We start from the raw sequence: 19,811 nt of genomic DNA, 5'->3' as shown, positions 1-19,811 counted from the left end.
TCATCAGCAGCCAAAGTTCAGTTCCAATACTCAAGAACGCAAGTACAGAGGATGTGTAAAAGTTCCCGGACGTGTTCTTGATATGGAGGACGCATCGATGCAGACTTGAGCGCAGCACTCGCTCTAAAAGTTCCAGAAGTCATTGCAACTAGAGGTGAAAAGCGCAACATTTTTTATAGATTTATTAAGTTCAGAGATACAACTTATTTAACTCAGGAGTTTCCTTAAATGAAACGGTGAAAGTAAACATTAGCTTGTAAACCCTAATAAAGACAAACACAGTAAGGGAGTTTATTCACTGAAGTTCATATTAAAATAAAGTTCTATTTATATTTTGTATTGTATATTTGTAAGGCTTTATGCATAGTATGTATTGTGAAAGGGGGGAAAACAATAAATCGTTGTATGAATGCTATGATGTTAAAATCATTTTCAGTTAAAAACACGTGAAGGCCATCAAGAAGAACACAGCATCTCATTTCTCACTGGGCACGTTCTCTGTTCTCTTTGTTCACCTAACTTGTTTTTTTAAGGCATTCGATTTTAATGCTTTTTTTTTAGTACTACTAATCAGAATTTATAGTGCAGTTTCTGTATTTTGTGATTCACAAGTGTTTTCAGTTTATTTACAGTTGTGAAATGCATTGTGGGATGTTGATCTCTACTCAGTCAACTTTTGTTGTTGAAAATTGAACTATACAGTTTAGTTGACATTAATGGACATTTTAATAGTTTGAAAAATATATATTGTATAAAAAATACCTCTATGATTTGGCATTATATCAATGACAGTTGTTTGTTTTAGCTATAATTTAATAATTTTATATATTTTTTCTCTGTTGTGATTTTTACTGTGCAGCACATTGGTCAACCTCTGGTTTTGTTAAATAGTGCAATATAAATAAAATTGACATTGACATAAATAAGTGTAAAATAACAGAAAATGTTTTTGTAGCGTAATATAAAACACCAACCCAGATAATATATTTAACTATTAAAAATGTTAATAAAAGTAACTTTTTTTAACTTTTCGAGGTTAAATGTTAGTCGAAGTAATATTAAGATATCATATTGCAATCCAAATGCATAAATAAATGGGGAAGAATAAAAACATGAATCACAAAATGAGGAAAACTGCAAATTTATGGAAAATTTTTACAGTGTAGTTAATTGAATTTAAAAGCTAAGTAAGCTTACAATGCCCAGAAAAGAATGACAGAGAGATAGACAGAACAATAGATAGATAGAATGACAAATACATAGACAGAAGAAAATAATGACTCACAGACAGACAGATAGACAGACAGACAGACAGACAGGCAGGCAGGCAGGCAGGCAGAACAACATCAAATGAGAGATGGACAGACACAGAATGAAAGAATGGCGAATAAAGCAACAAAAAAAACAGCAGATAGACAGATAACAAGAATGACAGATAAAGCAACAGAAAGTCAGATAGACAAAGAATGACAGACAAAATGACATATAAGAATGAGTGAAGAAACAGATATAAAAATCACAGAATGACAGACAGAGCAAAAACGACTAATAAAATGATAGACAGAATGACAACGTGACAAAATGGCGAATTGAGAACAAAAAAATGAGATAAAACAACACAGAATGACAGATAAAATGACCCAAAATGACCAATATAGAAAAAAAATGACATGAAAAAATGACATTTACATACAAAACGTCAGTCAGACAGAGAATGAAGGGAAAAAAATGATGCCTGAATGGCAGAAAACAAAAGAATGATAGACAAAACGACAGACAGAATGATAATAACCAAAGAAAAGAGTGTAATAAACAGACAGACAACTAAAACAGCACACCGAATGACAGAGGATGGAGGAACGACAAACTAAATAACAGACAAAACAATGGATAGACGATATAAAGATGACAAAATGACAGAGAGAATGACAGATAGACAGACAACGAAAGAATGATGGAAATAATGGCACATAGAACGACAGACAGGCAAAGAAAGGAATGGCAGACAAAACAATAAACAGACAGATGACAACACATTATTAGAGACAGAGAATGGAAAAATTACAGATAATACCAGAGATCGATCGAGAACAACAGGTATGCAGAGAATGACAGAATGACAAATAAATTGACAGAGAACAACAGATAGATAGATAGATAGATAGATAGATAGATAGATAGATAGATAGATAGATAGATAGATAGATAGATAGATAGATAGATAGATAGATAGATAGATAGATAGATAGATAGATAGATAGATAGATAGATAGATAGATAGATAGATAGAGAAGTAAAAGTATGTAGACAGCACCCTCTAGTGGCTTTGTCATTTGAAATAAGAAACTAAATATAACTGGAACAACTAATTTTACATTACACAAAAATGTAAACAGCATCCTCAAGTGGCTTTGTCATCTGAAACAAGCAACACAACATATCTGGAGCAACAAACTTTACGTTACGCAAAAATGTAGACAGCACCCTCTAGTGGATTTATCATCTGAAACAAGCAGCACAACATATCTAAAGCAACAAACTTTACGTTACGCAAAAATGTAGACAGCACCCTCTAGTGGATTTATCATCTGAAACAAGCAGCACAACATATCTGGAGCAACAAACTTCACGTTACGCAAAAATGTAGACAGCACCCTCTAGTGGATTTATCATCTGAAACAAGCAGCACAACATATCTGGAGCAACAAACTTCACGTAACGCAAAAATGTAGACAGCACCCTCTAGTGGATTTATCATCTGAAACAAGCAGCACAACATATCTTGAGCAACAAATTTTACCTTGCGCAAAAATGTAGACAGCACCCTCTAGTGGATTTATCATCTGAAACAACCAATGAAACATAACTGGAGCAACAAAATTTACATTAAGCATAAATGTAGACAGCACCCTCTAGTGGATTTATCATCTGAAACTAAAAACCAAACATATTTGAAGAAATGAATTTTACGTTACACAGAAAATGTAGACAGCACCCTCTAGTGGATTTGTCATCTGAAATTGAACACTAAACATATCTGAAACAATGAATTTTGTATGTTAGCAATAAATGTAGGCTGAGGCACTTAATCGCAGTAAGCCTGGGTAGAAAAAATTCACACCAAACACGTTGCTGAAAAAACAACTGCAGATTTATTAATCAGATTTAGCAAACCACAACATTTCAAATCAACTCAAGCCAATCAAACAAAACCTCAAAGGAGGGTAAAGGGCTGGGACACTTAAATAGATAATCAAGAGACCCCGAGCATCAAAACACCACTTCCACAAACACAAACCCACAGAGGGATGATGGTGTTTGCAAGCACTTCAAGTACCAAATCTCAATCACGCCACTTTTATTTTCTACATCCACATTATGCCAGTTAGCAACAGCCTAGGGAGACCTGCCTTTTTATGAGACCACTGTTGTGATAAATTTCGCAAGATAGAGTGCAAATTTGTTTTCCCTCGGTGTCACACCCTGCCGTTGCTTTCGAATGCAAAAGATGTGCTAATTTATGTCCATACATTAAGCTCGAGAATGAAATACGGTCATTACGGAATTACAAAGAAGCCTATATTGAGATCATAAAGCCTCTGCGTATGCTTACTAGCATTGAGCGCCCTGACATAAACATATGGATGCTTGTTATGCCAACCCCCAAATTTGATTATAATTTAACGTAAGTGTAATTGCATATAATTGATGTTACCTACCATAAAATTCGTTAAAATGCATAATGGCCTACTGTGGTATTTATAGACTGGGTAATGAGTATATGAACGCGCGCTCCAAATGCTGAATCTGTGATTAGCATCGTGCTGTAGATTAAGCACGCTGTGGCACTTGGCACGTCTGCCGCGGGGCTACATAGTTCACTTCAGCCCTTTATTAAATCATAATCATCTCAGTTATAAGGCGCAGCAAAACATGTCCTCATTGATCCAACAGACAGCGGTGCATGCGACTCTGCGTAGGGTTGAAGCGGCAAGATTAAACATCTGTAAGAGCATTAGGACACATAAGAGCATTAGGTGTGTACATACACACACACTCGACACATGCTCGAGGTCTGAATGGGTTCATTCGCAATGTTGGATGCCATGAAGGATGCAGGGAACTATCAGTGCCACCTGTTAAGCACACCATATTGGCTCTAATGACATACAGGCCTGTCCATCTGTAGCAATGGTCAACGGCACCTAAGGCATTTTCAGCCTCGTAATTCCCTATTTCTCCTCTCTCATTCGCTTTCTCTTATTCTTTCTGCTGTCCGCAAGGCCCTAATGAAGATCAATGCTTGTCTTCTTTCCCACTCTAAACAGCCGTCCCGTTTGAGCTCAGTGATCAAATGTGTCTAAAACTATTGGGTGGATGTGTCTGGCTCTGAAGCTGGGTATTAACAGCACAAGGGGTTCCATTAAATGCTGCTGGAGCCAAAGCAGACAGGAAGACGGTCCCAGAAGAGAATACAAGAGATTTTTTTTCTTATCCCACTGTGCCGTCTGACTGCCTCGGGCAGACACGCAGAATCATCATCATTCATTTACTCAACGTATTACCACACTGCCTTCTCTAGCCGCTCAAACTGCAGCTCAGGGAGATGAGAAAAAGAAGAGAAAAAAATAGAGACAGAGGGAGGCAGGAACTGAGAAACAATGCCAGATGTACGGTCCTAGTCAAAGTTTTGGATCTAGATGTATGTTTCTAGTCATCTTAAGGCACTGATAGATGCAGACTAAGACAGGCAATTAGTAGATTACAAGATGTCACATTCATTACTCATCAAACGTCAATTCAGTGTTTAATTACCGAAAACAAGTGCTGATAAACTCCAACAAATGCAGGGAGGAGTATTGCACTGGTATGGCAAAACCCAAGAAGATGTTTGTTGCTGTTGGTCAACGTTGGTTGCTAGTGTGACTCAGCCTTTAAAGACTTTTCATATAAAGGTCTAGAGTTGAATTCTTCAAGCAAGCACATACATTTTTGTATAAATATAGTAACATTTACTTAAGGTAAACTTATAAAAGCTAATCAAAAGAGTTAATCATAAAAATGCATTGCTGATGCCATTGCTGAACACTTCATCAGGACATTCATTCATTTATTAATTTTCTTTTTGGCTTAGTTACTTTATACATCCGGGGTCGTCACAGCTAAAATAACCGCCAACTTATTCAGCATATGTTTTACACAGCGTATGCCCTTCCAACTGCAACCCATCACTGGGAAACACTCATACACTCATTCACACACATACACTACAGACGATTTGACTTATCTAGTTTACCTATAGTGCATATATCTTTGGACTTGTAGGGGAAACTGAAGCACCCACACGAACAGGAGGAGTTCATTAGTACATTTTGATTCATAACATCCTTTTTTTTCTTTAAATTAAGCATAAATACCTGAATTTATAATCTATGACAAATCAAGTACACATACAGTGTAAGACAATTAAAAATTTTCCTAGATAAAACATCTTAAGATTTAATGACTCCTATTGAGATTTCATCTTGTTTTAAACCTCACAAACTTAATCAAATTTTCATTTATAGTTAAAGAAAATTCACTTTACAAAACAATGTATTGTACAAATGTGCGAATATATATTCTGTTTCTTTGGAGTTTGCATTAAAACAGAGGGTCCATTTGAGTAAATTGCTAAAGGGCTCATTTGGGTTTTTATTTGCAAACTACTTATAACATTTCTTCAAAATTCTAAACACAAATATCTTCATTTACATCAATAATTTAAAGAAAATTACAATAGGTGAATAGAAATAGATTTTAATGTGCCATAAAGCTAGGTTGCTGCCAGAAGTGGTGTTAGTGAGACCTGCAGGGGGTGCTCAACCTGCAGTCTGTGTGGGTCCTAATGTCCCAGTATATTGATGGGGACTCTATACTGCTGTTAAACGGAGGTTCTGTCGTGAAAATTCCCAGGATGTCCTTTGAAAAAGTGTAGGGGTTTAACCCCGGCATCCTGGCCAAATTTGCTCACTGGCCTCTGTTCATCATGGCCTTCTAACCACCCCATATTATAATTGGAGTCTCCTCTCCACCAATCAGCTGGTGTGTGGTGTGCAGTCTGGCACAATATGGCTGCCGTCGCATCATCCAGGTGGATGCTGCACACTGGTAGTGGACGAGGAGAAAAAATGTATAAAGCACTTTGAGTGTCCAGAAAAGTGCTACATAAATGTAAGTAATTATTATTAATTGTTTTTAATAAAACCAGAGTACTGATAATCACTATGAAGTGTTCTGTTAATTTTCTATTTACAAGTTTTAAATAAATGGTTGAGAAGGTCACCTTTTGGAAACTTGGTGGCATTTCATGATGTTTAACAAAAGATTCCCAAATTGGGATCAAGACCAAAAAATGGTGGCTGTGGTTTCTAAAAAGTTTATTTTGGTCACTGCATAATTTATAAACATGCTGTGTCATTTCATAATTTTGATAGTTTAATAAATATTTTAAAGACTGAAAAAAAAAGTATAATATGTCAGTTTGCCCCAAAAAATGACCACCAAATTGGAACATCAGCAGAGTACAAGATGTAGAAGAGAGCACAGGTATTGTTAGTTTTTATGTTCCACCACCAGGCTCTTGATTTTCTGATGAGAAGAGCAATTGTTCATCACAGTGCATACTGTAGCTTTACCAGAGCAGAATCAGCGGCTGATTAAGAGTCTGATTGAAACATTATTCTGTGACCTGCAGAGCTCGGCTTCCTCAGGATTTAAATAGACAAAGACAGCAAGAAAAAAAGACTGGGATAATGTGACTAATGCCATTAAGATCAGTGATGTGATAAACATTCAGACACAATGTTCTGTGGGAGACGTCAGTCTCAGTGTGAGAGCTTTTTCCACTTCACTGTGTTGAGGGTCATATTGGTTTGTGATCCTTGTTTTCTTTTTCTGTGACAAATTGAATAATCTCAGCCTATTATTCAATTAGGAAAAGCAATTATTTAGATATACGCATAATCAATGTCTATTAAAAGTTGAAAGCAACAACTTGTGTTAAAGTGATATTTCACCAAGAAAAATTACATTTAAATCAAATAGACAAAATCCTGTTTGAGGTTTTTTTTTTTTTACTGTGGAACAGAGAACAAAAACATCTATGGGTTCCGAAAAGCATAGACATTTTTAAAAATAACTTCTTTTAAGTTCACAGTGCTTCCCAAAGGTTTGAAATATACATGCAGTGGTTGACAGATTAAAACACTCCATTTATGCACCTACGCGACGCACAAAACCGAATTTTATTTATTATGAAACTGTTATTAACTGTTTATTTTCAATCAATTAAAGTTAAAAAAGACAGTTGAAATAAAATGCTATTTAGGAGCCATGTGCACCCACTGACAGGTAAAATCTGCTTTACTTTTTCTTTCAAGTTCAAATCAAACTTAAATACCAGAGCATTTTAAATTTGTATACATACATTAGCCTAATGACATCATCAAATTTAAAAAAAATATACAACAAATGAGAAATAAATTACAGAAAAAAAAAGAAAAAAAATTATAATAATTACAAGATTAAAATGTCTAGATTATTTAAATAAGGCAAATGCATTGATTAACCATTACTAATGGTTTACATTTATCTTGCAGCTGTTTCATTTCATCCTCTCCGAGTATGTAGTAAAGTTTTTCTGAGTCGCTTAGATTAAAGAATTAATTATTTTATGTTTCTCTCGTTTGCACAACTGTGCTTGCGCAGCCAGTTTCGAAACCAAGTGAAAGTACAGGTAGACTTAAGTAAAAATGTAATGCAAAAACGCATGTGATTAAAGACAGCTTTAGAAAGCAAAAGTCAAATCCTTTAAGGGTTTTTAGAAACATTTTAGAAGGTTTAGAAACCGAGCCGGACAAATTTTTTAAGGGCCAACAAGGCACGTCTCTTTGGGTCTGCAGAGCATGTGAGTGTCTGACAGACACGCAAACTGAACAAAATGGGTAAATAAGAGAAGACTTTCCATTATTTTAGCAATCGCAGATGTTAGGTTATATTAGGTGGATACACAATAGTGTAAAAGGATGATAATAGTAAAAAAAAAATATGTGTTACTAAATATACTAATATACAGCTCCTGGGCGGCCTGCCCAACTAAATTCTACGTGTATGAGTTCAACAAAAGAAACTGTGTCATTCATTAGCATTTATCACTTATCATTATTATCATTATCATCAACATTAATTATAATAATAAATGTTTCTTTAGAACCAAATCAGCATATAAGAATGGTTTCTAAATGATCACGAGGATCCCTAAAGTCTGGATTAATGATGCTGAAAATTCAACATTGCATTACAGTAATAAACTCTATTTTTAAATATATTAAAATAGAGTCATTTTAAATGGATATACTAATTCACAATATTACCCTACTTTACAAATACAGACTTGGCAAGCAGAAAAACTTTATAAAAAGTGTATTCAGTACTGACCCCAAACTTTTAAACAGCAGCATCAATGTCTGATTCAGTGTGATCATATAAATGTAAATCTAAGAATTATTTATATTTATGAGAGACCCATCCCATTGACCAATGATTCAATAAGGGGTACTTACTCTTCCGATGAGGACTGGTTCAGGACCTGCATACTCCTCAATGACAAAGAACTGGTTCCAGATCCAACTCCGTCGACTTCTAGATCGAGAGATTTCCCCTTTCGGTTGACTCCATGCCTCATCTTCATCTTCATCCTCCTCCATTTCCTGAAAAACAAGGCCTCTACCACCTCTACTGGAGCGAGAGTCAACAGACATCTCTCTGCTCTCCTCCAACTCCTTCCTTCCCCATTCCGGATCGGGTGGGAGTTTTAGGATGTGACTGCTGTCAATGGGCTCTGAAATTTTAATCAGTGGATTCTGAGTGACAGCGACTGCCATATGAACACTCTGATCAGCTTCCCCTTTAACGTCAGGATTCCTTTCAGTCAGTGAGCTGAAAGCGTCAGGTCGATGTCCAGAGTCAAGCTGAGACGGAGTGTGTGATATGCCCGTATCACTTTGACCAGCCAGCGGATTGGTCTCGGTGCTGGTCATGATCTCGCTTTGAGGAGTTGAAGCTACATGAGTCGTGAAGTGTTTGTACTTCCAGGATGCGGTGCCTGCTGCACTTTTCACCTCTGCTTTTCTGTCCTCCTCATTTAGATCCATACTGAACCCTCCGAATTGTTTAAAGAGCGTGTGAACGGTCTGTTCTGGATTTAGACTGGCATTAGTAAAAGAGCTTGACTGTAGCTCTGCAGTCTGGTTGTCTGGCTTAGAAAGTTCAGGATTGCCTGAGCGGTTTTGCTTTTTTATTTTCAGCGCATCCATCTGGCTGTGATCCATATTGATCAAATCTCTTTTTCTACTGTGACCCATTTTACCTGGGATATTCAAGCCTGGCACACTCTGTAGCTGGGAATTTACAATCCGCACAAGGTTTTCTTTGGATATTACTTTTAACAGGCTTCCAGTAAGATTCAGTTTTCGAGGCGAATCTGGAGTGACTACCTTTGTCCCCACTGTAGTGTGAATGGCAACATTTGAAGTCAATCTGGATCTTGAAGGGATTTTGATTCTGGTTCTGTTGAAATGCAAGCCGGAGGTTGTCCTGTGGTGCACCGGGATCCATTTGTCAAGCCTTCCACCTTTCTTTGTGTAATTCCTGCTCCTTTTTAACTCTAAAATGTCTTCAATAGGTGGTTGTAATACTTTTATATCCAATTGATCCGTGTCTTCGTTTATTTGTGCAGGTTGTTTGGAATTAAACCCAACAAAGCTTTCCTTGGTGAATACCGGAGAAGCTCCGTGGCTCTGGTGAGCTGGGATCTGCTCTTCAGCTTCTTCAGGACTGATCAGTTCTTTGAGTCTTGCCATTGCGTTTACGTTCCTCTCCAAACTTGTATCCCATTGGTCAGTGGCTCCATTTGCTGTGTGCTGAACGTGAGTCGAGCTCACTCCCCTTCTCCGAATGATCTTCGTGACATAGGCTCCTCTTAAAAAACAGAGGAACACCAATATTTGCAGGCTCCTGATGATCATGCTGTCCGTTTGGAGTGTATTAATTGAAACAACAACAGCTGATGACAAGAAGTGTTCGCTTTCCAGTTGTCTTCATTCTTTCGTTGCTCTCTTTTCACCGTCCCTCACTTATTCCTCCATTGCACCGCCTTCATTCAGCTCGGGAGAGAGCACGTCAGTCGCTGTTTGTGTATCTCCCTCAATCTAGCGGAGCGTCTGTGTTTTCGGTGCTGGTGAAACGTTTTACTCAGTTTCCCGCAGAGGGTTGGATGCCCTGAGAGAAAAGATAAAGATAATTAAGTTAAAACTTTAATCATTGCGGTATGTTAATTAAAAGTGGAACGACAAGGCAAGGTAGCAGAACACAGTCGGGCTGATTCATTAACGTATGAGTAATCGCAAGACAGTAGCATAGGCAACATCATTAGAATTCAATATGAGCCAAGGCGGCTGGTGTTTTCTTGTACTGTCAGATGTATCATGCATCATCAGAGGTCTTAGAAGAAGACTGTGTTAAAGCGTTTCACTTGTGCTCATTGTAGACAGAAGCCTGGCTGGATGCACACGGTTGTCAAATAAAAGCACTATACGAGGACATGAACGCATGATCTCCAAAGCTCCCCTGAGATACATTTTGCCATCCCTTTGTAGAATGTTTGGACATTATATGGACAAAGAGAGTCAAGAAACTTTTTGGAAACCCTTTATGAAGTAATAAATCATGTAGCAATTAAAACCACTCAGTTTTGTTAATATTTTTTTCTATATGTACTAACAAATTTCATATTGTATGAATTAATGGATGTCTTATATGGATTTAAATTGAGTTTTAAAGAAGTTTAATGTGAGTTTAAATAAAACTAAAACAGCTATTAAGATCTTGATGTTTTACATGTAGTTCTTATTAAATAGCTGACATTTTTATTTAAGAACCAGGCTTCTCTAAAGCCCGGCTCATACCGTGTGTCATGTTAATTTTGCTCAAAATAAGCCTTGACTGCATCATGAGGTTCAGCGCTCCTATTGGTTCTTGGTTCTGAAGTATCTGAAGTCACACTGCAGGAAAGTCTCTGAAATTTTCTGACTCTGACAGAACTTCATTGGAGGGAACATTTTATCACACTGACTATTAAATCAACTGCCGATTAACATGTCAAAGCAACAATCAAAAAGCACAGATTTAAGCCTAGAATTCCAGGAATCTTCCTAAATTTGTCTCAGATCAGCAAACCATGGCTGAAATCTCAGTGTGAGCAGGGCTTTAGTCTTGTAAAAATGTATGAAATAGTGTTGTAAGTTAGAATTTGATATTTGTGAATAAAACGGCATAATCGTAAACAAACAAAAAGATTGTTCATGGAGGAAAAATTAACTAAATGTAATGAAGGTGAGGCCAAAGTCGAGACCGATTTCAATTGTTGCTGTTTGTTAAAAGTCAAGTCAGCAGTGCCAAAGGGTAATCCAAAATCAGAGTAAAAAGCACACACACAAAAAATGCAGTGCAACCAGGCAAAAGGGCAATCAAAAAAGAGAAGTAATACATTACAAAAACAGAGGTCATATGGCAAATAAATAGAACAATGGCGATGTAAAATGCTTGGTAAGGCAGTGAAAACTGGCAATACTCCACAGTGTGTTTAGTGTGGCAGGGTAACATGGACTCCAAACAGGAATAGAAGCAGTGGAGAGGAAGCTAACTGCTAATCCTCTGACTAGAGCACCCTCTCCTGAACTTAATTAATTAACTAATTATTAAACTAATTTAAAAATACTGCAACCCAATACTAACCGAATTTCAGTGAGTAAATAAATAAGATTACCAGAAATACTGTCTTTGACAATATAGAAGAACCAATGATTAATTTTACATGATGTTTGTGGTGACAAAAGTGCTTTTCCTTTTTTTTTTTTTCAAATGCAGTCATTTTTAAAGTTTACCATCTTGAGTCTTCCCTTTATGTCAACATTTCAAGTTCTGTTTTTGGCAGTAATATATAGCTGCAGAATGAGACAGGCGAATGGGGATCATTGTTTCCGATCGCCATTCAATATAATAGACTGAACAGTTTTTTATCAGTCATCATAGATGATCAATCAATATTTATCTGACAGTCAATTTAGCAGATACTCATTTGTTGGCTTTGCTAAAACATTTTTCAGAGATATATAAACGATCTAATTTGGACAGGTTTAATTTATATAATGGATTCATTATAATAAAGGAAATACTAGCACGTTTTTATGTTTAGGATATAATACATCTTTTTATTCAATAACAATTTGTAATAATACAAATCTTTTTACATTGAAAAAATGTATAACATTGAATCAATATTTACTCCAGTGATTAAACAGTATTTATTTGCTTAATTTTCTTTTTAATAACTTTTATTGATGATTTTCCACATTAAATACTATAGTCATTTAGAGTAAGTAACATATTGTTTTTAAACCATAAAGTACTGGTAGTTTGTGGTAATTGCAGTTGCAAGAAATATAGTAATACAAACAAATGAACTGTTAATAATCAATAAAAAGCTTAAGTAAAAGTTTAATAAAAGACAAAGTAGTTTCAGTTTATAACTATATTAATTTTAAATTATTAAATATTGTAATTCATTTTAATGTGACACATTATTGTTTGTTTTTTATACTTTACTACAAAACGATTTTAATTAAGTGTGTCAACATTAAGATCCTGAATTAGTTTATTACACTTATTCGTACAATTAGACAGTCTATTATGTTTTCTTTGTGTATGTGGATACGTGAATAAAGTCATAAACCAATTATTTTTATTTACATAATTTGAGTTCCAAAACTGCACAGATGTTAAATGTTACGATTAAATAATGAAATAATGACTAAAATGGGAAACCATAAACTGGTTAGTCTTGTGAATGGTTAGTCTATTTTGCCATATTTGTGAAATTTTGTAAATATGGTTTGCCTAGATGTGCCGTGTTTGCTGGATTGTGTAAACATGTGTGGGTCTGCAGTTGGATATATCTCGTTTTTGTTTTTTGAGTAAACAAAACAGCCATCAGTTAAAATAGATTTTGCTAAAATGCATTCAAGCATGTCCATCCTAGGTTTGTCAATTTCTTTCAGAGAAAGCAACTAAACACCTCAAAAAAACACACTAAATATTTGAGATTTTTTTTCTGTAGTTTTTGCTCAAATGAATGACAGACTTCTCAAGCGTTCAAGCATGTCGTCATTTTCTCTAATAGAAGCTCCCTCCGAGTTGGTGATGCATCATTTCACGGGTTGGTTTTTGCAATTACCAAGAAACGAAGAGGTTTCTACCACAATGCATTAGGAACTGTGCAATTTTACAGTTTAAGTGTGATGTTGAATGAGGCCGTCTGATTTGTGTAGACATGAACAATGAGGCACTGCGGTGTGAGTTGTGTTTATGAAGAGTAACGAGGAGTAAGTTGAATGATGGCATTGGCAAAACTGCAGAACATTGCATGATGAGTTATGTATACAAGCAGCAAGATGCCCTCTGGGACATATAACTGCAAAACAAAAGAACTGTGGACTAAATAACCACAGAACTACTTTTACTAGAAAGCACTGTGTTGTGAGTAGAGCCTTAGAAATTGCATAAAGCCTCCCAATTGGATTAGAACTGGTGATTTCAGCCAATTTGATGTGCAATATGCATCAGACAGTAAGTGAACAGGCCCTAGTATGGAATTAATCACAGAGAAATGCATTGGGGCTTCTACACTACATTTAAGCTTTGGATAATGTCTTTTAAAACCACTAGGTAAAGGCTGATTTTAACCATGGGATAAGCAACATTTCACACTTGTCCATTAGAAAGACATTAAACGCTGATTTTAATAGTTTTAACCCAACAAAATGGACCAATGTGATGCTACAATAAAATGGTGTTTAGATACAACCAATCATAAGCATCCTTAGTTCTTTCCTCATTAAATTTTCATGTACTTTATACAGTTGCAGAACATTTCCAGGCACTCATATCAACAAAGACACATGGGAACGCTGACGGCAAATGTGTTACATGAAGCAAGGAATAAAAATTCAGACCTATTTAAAGTTTTAAACTAGGACCCTGTGAATTACATTTTATTCTTTTCCAAATCCCTTTTCCCTAATAAGCTAAATCAACTTATTTTGTTATTTAATTTAGCATTGTTTTATCATGGTTTTCTTTTTATTGTATTATCAGATATTTTTCAATGTGCCAGTATTCAGCTTAAAGTGCAATATCACAGCTTAACTAGGTTACTTAGGTTAATTAGGCATGTTACGGTAATTACAGGCAACCATTTAATAACAATGGTTTGTTCTGTAGACAATACAAAAAAATTATTGCTTAAAGGGGCAAATGATATTTACCTAAAAAACATTTGGTCCCACTTTATATTAAGTGTCTTTAACTACTATGTACTTACATCAAAAAATAAATACAATGTACTTACTGTGTTCATAATGTATTTGAGAACACTTGTGGTGCTTTTGAGTTGGGATAGAGGTTGGGTTATGGACAGGTTTGTTGGCATGGGTAGGTTTAAGGGTGGGTTAAGGTGTAAGGGATGGTCAACAGTGTATTTACAAATGTAATTACAAAAGTTAAATACAGATGTAATTACATGCATGTATTTAATCAAGCATAAGTACACAGTAAATACATGTATTTACACAATAAGTACATTGCAACAAACTATTACCTTACCTGTGTAAGTACATATAGTTAAGGCCACTTAATATAAAGTGGGACCAAACATTTTTTTAAATAAAAACAGCTTTTATTCTAGCTGAAATAACACAAATAATAAAATAAAAAAAAATTTACAAAATACTGAGAAAATTCTGTGCTCGGTTTAACATAACTTATGAAATATTTGAAAAAGGAAAAACTATATGAAACTTATTAAGTTTAACATTGTATTATTATTGTTATTATTATTATTATTATTATTATTATTATTATTATTGTTATTGTTATTGGACTGTCAATGCTTTTCAGCTATTTCTTTAGTAACTTCAAGCTGCTTTTCTTAAAGCTGCAGTATGTAAGTGGTTGAACTAGGTATTGGATTCCTGGATCAAAAAAAATAAAAATGCAGGTTGCCAGATTGAATTGAGGACCAACAGGAGCAAGTCTGTTGATCGATCCTAAAGGCTGATTTAAATCATGTTCTAAATAAAACCAACTGCACGTGATAGAAGGAATATTCTCCATAATAATAACCCTTATGTGAAACTGAATATGTGTCTCATTTCGGAGTCACAAATGCATGCCTCAGGAGCCTTTCTAAATGAATGAATGAAATACTTGGATTTCCAACAAGGCAAGCAGGGTGTTGAAACATAATGCTAAACTGGCATTGTGCGAGTTAAATGACCAAAAGTTTTGCACGTAACAGACATCGTCAAAGCAGAATAACTTACTTCAGCATTGTTTTTCATATAAACAAGAATGTTCACTTAGTGTGTTTCTTAAATATCTGCAAACATTTATATGGTATTTTTATGCTTTAGAAGAGTCAAAAACTTATAGCACCTTTAACAAAAGCATTACAGTTTTCAGCACAATTCCTGGATCCGTTCAAATCAGAAATAAAGAATGCGTTTCTGTCACAAATCACACATGAATACTTCAATAAACCGACACAAAGCAGGTTAATGCGTTTACATGCTGGACCAAATCAGTGTGATCAAATCTGTCCAAATAAACTCTTTATGACCTCACTCTGATAAATCTACATTATCTACATATCTACGTATTGCCTGCTTTTAAGGCGTAATCGGGTCAAGAACATGCATGTACTTCCATTTCAAGGAACATTACCGAAAAACACTAGACAACCAGAGCAGCAACACAAAGACATTCCCACAGACAAGATAAGCAGCTATTAAAACAGGTCACATCCTGTCAATCAATGCTAATGACCTCATGAATATGCAGACAAGAACTTTAACCCACCATTAACAAACGCGCAGTGTGAAATCCATGAATTACTTACCATGAATAAAGTATGAAACACGAATAAGATAACATGAAGCAAGTGTAAGAAGCCCCACTGTGCTTCATACAACTGCTGAGTAATGCCTAACATGTTTTGTCCTCAGCAAATGCCGTGACACCAAAAAACAACAACAGAGTTTTGGGTCTTGTCAACACATCCAATAAAGTACAAACCGAGTCCGTGCAGGATCCCCAAACTTCTTCACAAAACCCTTCATTCCTTAACAATTATTCCTCCCATCTCCTAAAAGCTTTTCAGTTCATGTTATATTTTCTCTTTCATCGCCTCCTCCCACTCACCACCTGCCTCTCTCTCTCTTTCCATTTCACAGCATTGTTTTAATATGTTATCCTCCACTTCTCTCTCCTTTTCTCCGGCTGCGTCCACGTCAATCACGTTTGTGCTTTAACCTCTCTCACCTTCTGTGCTTTGACTCGCTTCGATCAATCAGCCAATCTCCGCAGTGACATTGGGATTGACGGCAGTCTGGCACCTGCACCGATGAACCCGAAGCAGGCGATTCGTATAGATTATACAAATGAAAATGCCTTAAAGTTGCTGCGGCGCCATCCGCTTGTGCCCAGCAGTAGATTCGTATAATAAACAAATCGAAACAGCTGTTTGCAGGCACACAGCAGTTAAGGTTCACACAAAAAAGCGGGTTTGTTTTTGCTTAAACAACAGATGAACGTGCGCCAAACAAATCATTCGTGCAGATAGGGTTGATAGGAAACTGCTGATAGATTGTTGTGCTGGGAATTTAACAAGCTTGAAAACGACGGAGAGGCAAAATTGCAGAGGCAGTGAAATCTTCTTGCCAGCGGTGACAGTTTCTTTAGATTAGATTCATTAGATAGGAACTTTTTCTTTTTTTTCACGCTTGCTGACTTATTATTGATGTCTAGATGGTCGTGTAACTTGGGTGCAGATTTGGGTGTGGATTGATAGAGAGTGTGTTTAGTTAATAGACTTGACAATAGAGGCAGAGAATATCTGTGGATCAGATATTTGACTGAATGTAATATGTTGGTATTGACTGCAATACAAGTGTGGTGTGTCATGTTTTCCTTACACCCAGCAGCTGTTTCTTTTTTTATTTTATGTTTTTTATGGTTATGGTACAGATGTTTCAGTCATTTGATACACTCTAATTGCCTTTAAGCTGAAAAAAAATGCATTTAGTTCACACTGATTAACAAAAAGTTCATGTGCATTTAAATGTCACAGATACATACTTGGTTTTATTTTGAATTATTTAGAGTTATGACTATTAATAAAATGTTTATAATATTTGATAAAGGAAAGTGTATTAGTTGCCTCAGAAACAACTGAAATGGATTAATTTGTTTGTTTAATTATTTATTTGTGTGTGTGTGTGTGTGTGTGTGTGTGTATAAATATATATATATATATATATATATATATATATATACACACACACACACACACACACACACACACACACACACACACACACACGCGCACACACACACACACACACACACCGGCACTCCAGTAACAAGTTTGGTGATCCCTGATTTAGAGTAATGATTATAATTATTATTAATAAAATGTTTGTAATATTTGAGAAAGGGATGTTTGTTAGTTGTCTCGGAAACAACCCAAACTTTCCCAATGACATTGCTAAGGCTAATAAATAATATTAAACAAAAGCTCCTTGGGCAAAAAGGTTCAGTTTCATTGTCTTTTCACAATCCAATCACTTCCCAAAGGACAATGTTCAAGCTTCATTCTAGTATTTTCAGTCAGTGAATAATTTTTTTCAATCAATCTCTGAAATAGGTCACATCATGAAAATAAAATAAAAAAAAAAAAAAATATATATATATATATATATATATATATATATATATATATATATATATATATATATATATATATATATATTTAATACTAAATACAAAAAATATTGGTTATTACACAGAAAATAATTGTAAAATTTTTAAGTTGTGTGAACAAAAAAACAATGCTCAACACACATATATATAGGGTGACATGGAACAGCAAGAAGGTTGCTAGTTCGAGCCCTGGCTGGGTCAGTTGCCGTTTCTGCGTGGAGTTTGCATGTTCTTCGTCTGGGTTTCCTCTGGGTGCTCCAGTTTCCTTCACGGTCCAAAGTCATGCAGTATAGTGTATGTGTGTGAATGAGTGCATTTGGGGGTTTCCCAGAACTGGGTTGCAGCTGAAAGGGCATCTGCTATGTAAACATATTGGTGTTTTACAAGTTAATATAAGTTTGTGGTTCATTAAACTACGGTAACCCCTGATAAATAAAGGAATAAGCAGAAGGAAAATTAATGAATATTTATTTATTTATTTGTTTATTTACTTTTTTTATTTATTTATTTGCTTACTTATTTACTTATTTATTTACTTACTTGCATATTTTGTTTGTTTGCATTTAGCTTTTCTTTTTACTTTTCCAGGACTTTTCCAGATCTTATTCAATATACATTCATCAATGTTTTTCAGCATTTTTTTTAATGTTTGCATAATGCAAAATGTGCAAAGTGCCTGTAAATGAAAAGCATGAGCTAACATAAACAACACAATTAGTCAAAATGGGAAAACAAAAAAAACATCAGTTTTCAGCTGAAAATAGCTTTCAATCTGGCATGGACAAACCGAATATTTGAGCATTTCTTTGTATTTCCTTACAGCATTTGTTCATTTGTACAGTTTGACAAGTCACCGTTAAACTGACCGTAACTCTTACAGTCATCATCTAAAGCAGATCCAGGCATCACATAAATCCACTCCAATGTAACAGCACGTGTTAAAGAAGATGCAGTCGGATTGTACAGAGATCCAGGTTGCTAACACAAAGGTCGCTGGTCTATTTCCAGGAAGAAGTGTCCCACTGGAGAGCTTGTGTGACAGCACTCTTGCTCTACCAGTGTTGCTCCTGAGTGAGACACTTAACCTCGCTCTGCCCCCGACTACGCCTCTTAACACCAGCCTGTTTAAGTGCCTGTGCTCCAGGCAGACTGTCCCTCCAATTACACTCTTACTTTAAATAAAGTGTCTGCGAAATGACAAGCGACCGTGCTGGATACGTTTAAAAGCCGCGTATCTTAATAACACCATTTTCATGCTCCAGTCACCAAAATATGCACACAAGAGAATTATAAGTGGCACAGATTCTCTTTGCTTATTTCGCTCTGCCTATTTACTCACTCATCTAGAGTACACAAAACTATGTGCATATCTGGACGGTGAGCAGGGCTTTTTGTGATACGAAAATGTTGCGCTTAATTAACCTGCATAGTTGCTGTACAAGTAGCACATCTTACTTCGGCAGAAAAAAAGGTTATCCATTACAATATTTGGATTTTCATTAGGTGTTTTGATGCTGCTTCTTCCTACGCTCCACTGATGGAGCCAAGTGACAAAAAAAGAGGAATTTCTCGAGGCTACAAAAACCTGTAAAGAGCTCTTTCTAGGGCAGAAATCAATAAAGCTGTTGCCAACTTGAAGAATGAAGAAGAATTAAGCAGTAAAGTAAGCAAGCTCAGCAAACTAATAGCTCTGCTAAACGCTAATCGCATTTATGCCCATGGGCAGCATTTCGTATTGAAAGTGAATAGGACGGTGGCACCTGAGGAAGAAACCTGGCTGGTTCTGAGGTCACGCAGATGGACCATGAATACAAATGAAGATGATCCCTAAATGGTATGAACTGAACTGTAAATAATTCACTAACATTGTGATCAGAAATTGAATGATTTAAACA

The 19,811-nt window shown here is 35.7% G+C and overlaps 1 protein-coding gene across 10 annotated transcripts in view; it reads right to left on the bottom strand.

Moving 5' to 3' along the window:
- cdh24b (cadherin 24, type 2b) overlaps positions 1-19,811 on the bottom strand; it is a 267,097-nt gene that overhangs the window by 148,352 nt on the left and 98,934 nt on the right. For 9 of the 10 annotated variants that reach the window (XM_073928672.1, XM_021467808.3, XM_073928670.1 and 6 more), the window contains one exon: positions 8,604-10,320. In XM_073928672.1, the coding sequence (XP_073784773.1) occupies positions 8,604-10,067 (1,464 nt within the window). In that variant the 5' untranslated portion in view covers positions 10,068-10,320. Of the gene's footprint in view, positions 1-8,603; positions 10,597-19,811 lie in introns of all 10 variants that reach the window. The other variant, XM_073928671.1, reaches the window with a different exon arrangement.

Source organism: Danio rerio, chromosome 2, assembly GCF_049306965.1.
Source record: "Danio rerio strain Tuebingen ecotype United States chromosome 2, GRCz12tu, whole genome shotgun sequence".
Classification (NCBI taxonomy): Eukaryota; Metazoa; Chordata; class Actinopteri; order Cypriniformes; family Danionidae; genus Danio; species Danio rerio.
The sequence above is the reverse complement of the archived record's forward strand: the minus strand, read 5'-3'. Positions and strand labels throughout refer to the sequence as shown.